Genomic DNA, 10,362 nt, shown 5'->3' on the forward strand with positions numbered 1-10,362 from the left:
AAAAAAAAAATTAAGTGCCTATTTTGTGCCCCTCTGAACGTCAGTATTTCCCATGTACATTTTTCATTTAGTTAGGTAGATATTTCTGTAGAAAAACATAAGAATTCTCATGTTTCTACTTATAAATTAACTTCATTTTGTGAATTTAATAAGGTGCTTCTCTTTTTTTCTGATTTTTATCTCTACACAGATGAATGTAGTCAACAGTTAAGGCATTTGGTTAATACCTTTGCCCATATCTCATTAGCTTTTGTTAAAAATTGAACATTTTCACTTCCAAGCTCATTTTCAAATTATTATTCATAACTCATATTTTGTACAAATAAATACAGTTTTTGAATCCATTTTTAAATAATACTCATCTTAGGTATCTTAAAGAAACTGTATTTGGCCTTGCAGCCTATTTAGCTAAACTGACTTAGTTGCTTTTTAAGAAATACCTGAACAATACTATTGAAATCTATCCAAGAAATCTGGTTTATATGGTGGGGAGAGAATGTAAAGGTTTAACGCTATTTTAAATGATGTGATTTAGTGTTGCTATTATTTCTATAATATAGTCTTGATCTTAACTAATTTCATTTCCATTTCTTTTCCCTGTTATATTTTGCTATTGATTAAATTCATTATGTTTGGAGAATTTGCTGTTGTAACCTAGTGATTCACATTTGGGGGTGGGAAGGTATATGACATTTTTGAAATATCGATAGAAAGCTCTGGCCATTGCCTGACATAGCTATAGTGGTCAGTGTAGGGATAAGTGGAAAGAACCCTGGACTTGACAGTGCTATCTCAATGTGAGTAGATACTCTGATCATTACTGGTCATGTAGTGGTCTGCAGGTCCCCCATCTTCGTGAGAATTTATTTAGACACTCTGAGGAGGCATCTATGTGGTTCCCAGAAGGTGTGGTTATACCCTTTTAAAGGTAATGCAATGAACCCCTTAACAGGGAACATGGCAGAAGCAGCTAGTGGAGCTCTAACATGCTAGAGGTTACAGAGAAAAGATTATAATTTTATGTTGGAAAACAAACAAAATGGATTTATGTTGAGACATTTTTAAAATCCCTACGTTAAAGAAGGGTGAGTAACACTACAGGCCTAGGGTGCTGGAAACCATGGCGGGTTGGAGGACAGAAGCTTTGGGCTTGTGCTAAACAAGTTGATGGAAGATTTACTAGCACCCTGAGGTTATTTTATGAAGAAAAAGTCTATATGGTGAATGGGACTTGAACATGGAGAAGTCAGATAGCCAAGCTGTTCCATTATCAAACTTATCTGTAGACTTTAGCTCCATCAATCCATGAATCTCTTACAATTGTTGTATTGAACCTGCTTGTCATTCTTCTTAGGTGTTTACAGTGATTATTAAAATATATTAAAAGAGGGAACAGGCCCTCTAACATGCTTTGCCTTCTTTTCAAAAACACTTAATCTGTCGACAGGGTAGGGTGTAAATAGAAAGTTCCTACAGGATATAAGAAAATTTGAGAAGTGAGTCAACAATACCTAGGCTTAAGCACAATTAGTTGCAATAATTAATGATAAAAATGAACCTTTCTGGAGAGGCAGCATGGGAAGATGAAGAGAGGGCTGGGTCATTTCCCATCACGTACCCTCTCTGGGCCCCAAGTTCCTCCCATGCCAAAGGGCATTGAATGAGGTGACCTCTAAGGTCTCCTCCATTTCTAACTTTGATCCTGTTGCCTGTGGCTCTGTTTTAAGAGCCAGTGCATGAAGGTGTGTTTTCTAAAGCACAGAAGTAGAGTTAGCAGTTTGTAGTACGGTCCGGGTGGCCACCTGATAGGTTCAAATCAATTGAAATTCCATTTGGGCTTTTAAAAAGGATTCTCCTACATGTTCAGTGTGAACTTAATTTGAGTATATGTGTAAAAACTGCCAGAGTGCGATGCTGTGTCCAAGCTCTGTGCCCCTATTGTGTGTGATGGTGCCAAAGTCCTGTGAATCACCAGTTGGACGAAGAGCTAGAGACCTGGTGCAGTTGATCAGCCTGCAGGCATCCAGCTTCTGTTTGGTCTCTTTTGTTTTTTCTCGTTCTGCATCTTTGTGTTGTTTGTTCGCAGCCATCATTTTGTCTTATCATCTTCAATTCTAGAGCAAGATGACAACAGTAATGACTCTGCTGACCCGGGCATCCTGGTCATACCCGAGCTTAGTGTCACAAAGGTGGCCGGAGAGAGAGCCGGGAATGGGGAAAAAAGCAAAACCCTGGGAGAGAATGATGCCCAGCATGTACAGGGCGCGCAGGAAACAGCCCCAGACCCTAGAGCCGAAAGCAAAGGCTTGCCAGAGCTCAGGAGGCAAAAGTCTGTGAGGAGAATGATGGAGGACGGACTGAGCCCGCCCAGCAGAGGGCCGCTTTAGCAGAACTCTTTCTAGCTGCCCTCCAAGGTACCCGCCCGGTGGCGAGGGCACTGCTGCATGCTGGAGAGGATTGGCACAGTCACAGACATGTTGCATGTCATCCACTAAAAATGGAAATGCATGGATTAGACTCAGCACCTTTCCCCTGAATCTTCACAGGCCTTGGAATGGTCAGATCTGTTTTAGGAGCATAAATTGTTAGGAAAAACATGGGCAGAAAATGACCAGGAAGTGATCATTTTCTGCTTTCTTTTTTCAAGAATATTACTGATCACCATTGATATGAAGGCTGTCTTTTCCAAATTATAACAGATATAATTTCAAAGTACTTGTTGAGGTATTTCCAGGGTCTACCTTCACTAATGGAGGGAAATGTAAAAACAAAAACATGACTCTGATTTTCATAGTCCAGACTGTATTTGAAATACCAAACTAGTGACGTAACCAAGCCTAAATGAGAAGGAGACTTTTCTATTTTTTCAGTCTTTAACTGATGTATTTGCTAAAAGTATAAGAATGGAGATTGGGTATTTTGAAGCTTTGATAATCGTACTCTGTGCGTTAGTGGGGGTTTTGCCCCTAGTTTTCCTCATGATATTTTTCTAATCTTTTCTAATCTTTTGCATGAATTATAGGAGATATCTTTCTCAAAATACCATGGAGTGTGATAATAGCATGCCTTTTTTGCTTCTGTGTTAAACACATCTTTAATTGCTATCATTTAAATCACATAGGAATATTCCCACAAAGTAGTAGAATAGTGTTTGTTTTGATTCGTTCTTTGAAATTTGTTCTCTTGTAGTCTGTTGCTTTAGGAATTTTTACTAAAAACACCCAAATCTAAAATGATTTTTAAAAATCAATCATCCTATGTGAATTCCTAAATGTTAATGGGTTTTTTTTTTATTGTTGTCTCTTTGTTTAGGGAATACAGATTTAACAGGCCAAGAGGAACTAATGGAGATATCTGAGGTTGATGAAGGATTTTATTCCAGAGCTGCATCTAGCACCAGCCAGGCTGCCTTATCAAACACCACCACCACCAGCAAGACCAGTTTAGGAAAGAATCCACGAAAGTCCGGAGGGAGCAGAGCTGGAGGAAAAGAAAAAGAAACCTCCGGGGAATCAGGCAGAGAGCACTCAGGTCGAAAACAAAACCCCAGAGCCCTGAGTGAGAACCTCGAGCTGCTCTCCCTGAAGAGGCTCACTCTGACCACCAGCCAGTCTCTGCCCAAGCCCGGCAGCCACAGCCTGGCCAGGACCGCCACCACCATCTTCAGCAAGTCTTTTGAACAAGTCGGTGGCAGCACTGGCACCCACAATCCTGGCGTTGCAGGCGGCGGAGGGACAGGGACAGATGCCAATAGGTTTTCTGCTTGCAGTCTGCAAGAGGAAAAGCTGATTTACATCTCTGAAAGAGCCGAGCCACAGATTCCAGTTAAACATCCACCCAATCAGCAGAGACCTCCTAGCATCAGCATCACCCTGTCCACCGATTAGCGTCTGAGACATGTCCCCCCATGAGCAGTGAATTGGGAGGTTTCCTTTCCTTTTATGTCCTTCATCCCTGTTTTTGACAAGAACTCACAGATGTCTTAAATTCTGGAAGTCAGCTGGAATGGCAAGCAATGTCTCTAGTGCAATGAGTTAAAATGTAGTTTGGCTTTCCTTAGCTGTGTTCCCTTCTCCCTGGCTCCCTCAGCTTGAGGATAGGCTTGTCGGCCCCCAAGGAAGTCGGGGTGCAGTTCTGGCTGGTTGTCTGATCACTTTGGCCACACCGTGGGTGAGGCTAATTCTTTTTGTTACTTGTATTACAACCTTCAATGTAGAGGGATGTTATTGATTGTTGATAAAAAGGTGAGGCAGTAGTGAAACTCCAGGAATTCTACCACCATTTTAGTGAGTTGGTTCTGCAAAACCATCAGTCACATGAGAAACCATGCATATGCGAGGGACAGCATTGAGGGAAATCTCAGTCGGGACCAGAGTTTGATCAGAAGCCTGGGGGCTGGGTATATTGTGTGATATCAGGGGCCACCCTCGAAGGGGAATGAAGGTCTTAGCGATAGCGAGCACCCAGCATAGAGCTGGATCCCACCTGTCTGATTGCCAATCCCTTCCTTGTATTTTCTGCTGCAGGTTGAGCAGGTAAAGCTTCTTTTCACCATTTCTTCCAAGTTGTAATAGGCCTTGGAGCTAAGGCATGATACGTGTCTCCACCTCTTCTACTTTGGAAATTCCAGTTAGTTTGATCCACTCCTTAGGAGAATGCCCTTCTGGAGATAGCTGGAAAGTCACTGTAAATCTCATAGCATTCCAGCAAAAAGAAAAGAAAAGAAAAGATATTAAATGTCAAGATAACTGTCCATTTTTACTCTTTTACAGCATTTCAGTTTCTATGCAGATAAAGGAGTTTAGATGTTAAAAGTTTTACAACTGCACAGTATCATGAAAGAAAATAAAGAATAGCAAACTCTAAAAGAACAGAAGACATTCACATGGTCATTGTCATTTAGCATTGTCATTTTTCCGGCTTTGGATCCATAAATTTAAAATCCCCACATAGGAACAAGTGGTTGCCTGGTGTTTGCTCCTGCCTCCTATAAGGACTGTTTATTTTTTAGATGGTCCTTATATTTGTTTGAACAAAATTACCAAAATAACCAGTTCCCCCCCAAAGCTTTTTACCTGCTACTCTCTAAAGCCTCTTCTAACTAATAGTAAAAGGTCATTTACATATTTCTTGCTCCCACTTTTCCCCCCTTAGATCCAAAGAAAAATAGACAATGACTTAGGATGTTTTTCTTTTTACAATCTTTCCTTAGGCATGGGTCAGAAGTATGAGAAGACCATGTGGGGGTGTCCATTAAAGTGTTGATTTACTTAAACTTGGTCAAAAGTGAATCTGTAAAAACCAAAGCACAAACCTATGACTCTTAGCTCTGAATACCGCCAAGTTGGGAATATTATCGAGATTTGTTTTCTGTAGGTTCAGGTGTTAAACTTGGAATGAGTTCTTTTGGTCTGTGGAGCAGCTAATGAGCAGAGAGGGGGTATAGGCCAGGAAAGCTCCTGGTGGTGAAGGAGGGATTTTTATCCCTCGGCAAGGAGGTCTGGATGCCATTATAAATGCGTGGCCTAGATCACTGGGGATTCCTTCTCTATTCCTATTCTGTAAGGAAAACAAAGAGTTTCAGGATTTTTTCCATCGTTGCCATGGCATTAATATTCTTAATGAATTCATGTCTTTAGTCTTAATCTCAATCAGGTTATTCCTTTTGGTGGAGTCTTACAAGGGAAGGTTATGTAGATTACAGAAGCTTTGGTAGTCAGTACCCCAGCCTACAAACTCTCAGAAAGCATTGAGTATTGAGGTGGTGCAAGTTGGGGGCCTGACATCTGTATTTTCACCCTGTCATGAAGCCTTATTTTGGTGTTAGGAATAACAGTGCACATCAGTTGCTGGGCTAATGACTAGTATTCTTTTGCCTTAGAATTCTCAGTATTTTTATTCTATTATTCTCATGGTATATCATAGAAAAATTATTTGTTAGTAAAACAGGAAAATGTTAGTGTAATTTTCTATACATTACATTTGTTTGACATTAACCTGTATCATGTAATGATACAACTGTAGCAATAAAGTAATGGATGAAAGTGCCCCAGATCTCACTGTTGGCAGGTTGACATAAAACATGACAGCTGGGCTATGGTGATCCTGACATGGGGTAATAGTTTCAGGACTGTGCCTCCTATCTTGTGCCCAGAGGAATGCTTTCTAACAACTAGGAGAGGTGCTGGCTGAGATCCTGATCTTGCGCCCTGCCACCCAGAAGGACTTAAGGACAGTTCTGGCCCCAGTCCATACAGAATATCCCTTCCCACCCTGGCACCCACCTTCCACCTCAGCATGGAGGATCCCTGAGGGTGTGAAGGTAAAGCAGTTCTCTCTCTGAGAGAATCAAGAGAACATCATGCAGTTTCTCTGAGGTGCTAGGAAGAATGGGCTCTACCTGCCACCACAGAGAACCCAGGGGTCCTGGTGGGCCAGGGCAGGCGGAAATAAGAGGAGTTTAAGCCAAGGTAGGAGACGGCTGATTCCTAGAGACTCCTCCTCTTGGAATCCTGGTTGAAGGATTTTGGAGAAGCAGTGTTTTCTTTATCGTTTTTAATTATGAAACATTCATCAGACATTACTCATTTCTTAAACATTAACTTGAAACGTTTTAAGTGAAAGGAAACATATTTGAACCAAAACAGTTAATCTCTATCCCAGTTTTAAGGGATTACATATTTGGAAAAACAAAATGAAAGCATTAGCACTGTTCGGTTTTATTAGTATCTGGAGCAGAAGACATTTTGCAGCTGTAAAGACTTAAAGTGACTGAGTATTGAGAAAGTGATGCAGTCTGATATTTTAATTTAGCAGCCAGCCTAAAGCTCCACATTGTGGAAGGGCAAGACTTTCAGAGAGATGTTCCCATTGAGAGTCTGCAAAGTTTGTATCTTCTCAGCTGCTCGGTGAAACGTTTTTCATGGCTTAGAAAGCTCAGCGTCCACGTAGAGAGGTATTTTTGTTCTGCAGTCATTTGATTGTGAAGAGAAAGTCATTTGTTGGCTTTCATGTACTCTTGCTAAAGATAGTAGTTCATAAAGAATGTGTGATGGAACCTTCCCAGACATGGGAAGAAAAAGGAGGGCAACTTCTGATTGGGACGGATTTGTTTTCCAGGCTTCCTTAGTAATATTATGTTCAATACCGTCCATTATTCATATCAGTGTTAAAAGTACATTGGGATTCCCCATTAGAGATATAAAGTATATTTTGTCTTTTTGTACTGTGTAACTCTTTTGTATTTTATAACTCCATATCTACAAATACTGTATGCACCATTGGACAGAGTGGAAAATGTGTTGTCACTTTTTTAATAGCAGAGGACCAGTCCACATACGTCGATGTGAAGTTGTTATTTTATCAGTCAGATCCGAGATCCTATTTCCTAAAAGTGCTTTCTCATGTATAGTTTCTGTTTTGTACCACTTCCCTTATTACCTTTTCTTCTGATCATGTAGTGATACTAACCTTTTCATAGTAAATGTTTCGTTTTTAATTATGTACCTAGAGTTTACATTCCTGAAAAATAAACCACAAGTTTGAATACTTTTTACGTGCTACTTACCTTTTTATGGCAGTGAAAATAAACTGGAGTTTAGTTTTCTGAAGTTTTGTATACTGTGTAAGTGTTTTCCATATAGAATGTTGCTGCTAATAAATAGGTTTTAATGAAATAAAAGTTGAAGTAAAATCTTGCTTTCAGATCATTATGAAAATCCCTATCACTGAAATTAGCTGAAGTTAAGGAAAGTAGAAACAAAGTGTGGAAGGGGATGTGGATGAGTTGAGTTCAGCATGGAGAACTAGTTCCCAGGGCTAAGCCATTCACTGGGTGGTCTTAGGGATGAGACAGGTGGCAGAACCAGTGTTCCACCCTAGTAGAGGCGTACTGCAAGGAATCCCTCTTACTGTGTCGATCAGGGCTTTGATTCAGAAAAAGGAAGTGAAATGAGTGGCCGCTGGAACATTTGCCAGTACGTGACAATGTTAAAAGCTTGACAAGTTATTTTAGAAAAACATGTATAGAATTAAGTAACGGTGCTTTCTGTCTTTACTTAATTCCTGTGCATCTTTTTTCCTTAAGAGGATTGTAAATTCTTAGAAGTTATGACTTTACATCCCCATTGCATTTGGCACAGTACTTTAAACATTGTATAGGGCTCAATGCATTCTTTTTGGGTGGTTGCAGGCAGAGGTGTGATCCAATATTTTGTAGTTTATATACAATAGAAATTCTTATAAAATGACATACTTGGACCTGGGTCTTGTGTGCTACTAACAGTAGTATTCTTATGTAGAAATGAATGTGTATATCTGGAGACAACAGGGAGCTTCTAAGTAGGCACAACAGTACTTCTTAAATAATATAGTAAAACAGTTCTTTTATAAATTACATTTTATCCAAAGAGCTAGAAGTGTTTTCATAATTATAATGTGTTTATCCTGGAAACAGCTCCCAGGAATAATTTAGTAAGGGTCATACTGGTCAGCTGAAATAGTTCTTGTAATGGCTTTAACTAACATGTTAGTTAAGAGGAATTCACCTGCGAGGATCTAACTAATCCATCTCTCCTCAAAATCCATAAATTTAGGCAGAACAGTTGTAACCTTTACATATCACTATATGCAAACCACATGTCATTTTTCCAGGCAAAAACAATGGAAGAGGTAGGGACTGAAGCTGTGTCTTTTCCTCCCCTTTCTGACTAACTCAACTTGATTTTACTTCAGAACAAAAACTATTTATCTTCCATTAAATAGTTCTACTTTAGGAATGTGGTAGGAACTATAAAAACAGAAAATATGTGTTTAAACTGCATTATAGATCTTAACTCTCTTACCTAATCATGGCCTAGAGATGATCATAAATTCTTGAAGGTTTTTCCAATAGAGCAAATTCCAGCAGGTTCTATCAAACTGGACAGATAAATGTGTGGCTGGACAGACAAACATATGTGACTGTCCTACTTCCCAAGGACCAGCCAAGCTAAATACCCAGAGGCTCATCCCCAATGAGTCACTCACTGGATGATGAATTATTTAGCCATTGCAACCCATTGGACAAGAGAAATACAAAATGGTCCTCAGTCCTCTGATCCTTTTCCATTTCTTTAGAGTCAGTGGTGGAAAAGGATTACAGAGGAAACTAAGAATCAGACAGTTTCTAGATCATCTCTAAGCATTAATTTAACTATTAGTAGTCCAATGGAAGACCCAAAGCCTATCAGTAATAGCATTAGAAGGCACCGTGGTAGAGCAGAGTGTTGACTCTCAATGTCATGGGTCCAAATCCTGTCTCTGATATTTATTTCCTAGGTGGCCTTGGGCAAGTTAATTAACCTCCAAGGGCCTCAGTTTCCTCATCTGTAAAAAAGGAGGGGGCTGTACCAGATAGCCACTAAGTTCCCTTCAGCACTAGGTTTACGGTCTCTCTAAATGAAAAGGCATAAAAAAGCCAAAGTGAAATGGAAAGATAGCTCATAGGTTCTCTTTAAAGAGGGAATGAGCTGTTTGCTTCATAAACCCCAAAGCAACGATATCACTTTCTAGTGCGGTTCAGGATGTCTTTAAAAAGACCATTGTGAAGATAACTTCAGGTTATATATCTCTACCTGTTATGGTCTATGCAGTAGAAAAAGTCCTACAAGGATTGGGCAGGATCCTCAGATGTAATACAAACGTATATACTGACTTAAGAAAGTGTGCACCGGAAGAGGACGTCAAAGAACAGATTGGAAAATAATGATTTAAGATTAAAAAAGAAAGGAGGTCAAAATCAAAATTATCTGTCACTTAGAAAACTTATCAACTGTTTTTCATGAATACCTATGGAAGAAAAGAATCAGCCGCTTCTGGAGCTGGTGGACACAGAATATCACACACACACACGCCCATGAAATAGGGGGAAATGGCTAGTTACTGGTATGGGCATCACTTCAGAATAAGCTGACTTTGTGTAGTCGATGATTGACTCATTAGGACAAAGGTCCAAATATTAAGTTAAAGAACAGATAGTGATTAGAAAATACTACATTAATTAAAACAGCTCTAAGACAACTTACTTATTAGCAGTGAAAAACAGACAGTGGATAAAGGTAAGATTTTTTTATTGACTGATTATTATTCTTTCTAAGAGGATTTTATTCAGTGTTGAAAAATCCCCACAATGAGGAGTCCAGAAGAGGTCAGAAACCATCTCTGACAGCAAACCTTCTGTCTCACCAAGCAGCCTTGTAGTCAAAAGCAATATTTGTTTAGAGTATAGACACATCTATAAGACACTGTGGAGGAAGATCATTAAAACTTATGAGAAGCAAAAACAAGTCTGAAGAAAACTTGGTGTTAAGACCCACCTAAGTC

The 10,362-nt window shown here is 39.6% G+C and overlaps 1 protein-coding gene across 4 annotated transcripts in view; it reads left to right on the forward strand.

Annotated features, from left to right (window-relative positions):
- Positions 1–7,610, forward strand: part of LOC114050462 (hyccin-like) — a 114,483-nt gene extending 106,873 nt beyond the window's left edge. For 2 of the 4 annotated variants that reach the window (XM_027872176.1, XM_027872179.1), the window contains one exon: positions 3,313–7,610. In XM_027872176.1, the coding sequence (XP_027727977.1) occupies positions 3,313–3,887 (575 nt within the window). In that variant the 3' untranslated portion in view covers positions 3,888–7,610. Of the gene's footprint in view, positions 1–2,118; positions 2,415–3,312 lie in introns of all 4 variants that reach the window. The other 2 variants (XM_027872178.1, XM_027872177.1) reach the window with 2 other exon arrangements.
- Positions 7,611–10,362: the final 2,752 nt, after the last annotated feature.

This window comes from Vombatus ursinus, unplaced genomic scaffold, assembly GCF_900497805.2.
Source record: "Vombatus ursinus unplaced genomic scaffold, bare-nosed wombat genome assembly UNPS02014799.1, whole genome shotgun sequence".
Classification (NCBI taxonomy): Eukaryota; Metazoa; Chordata; class Mammalia; order Diprotodontia; family Vombatidae; genus Vombatus; species Vombatus ursinus.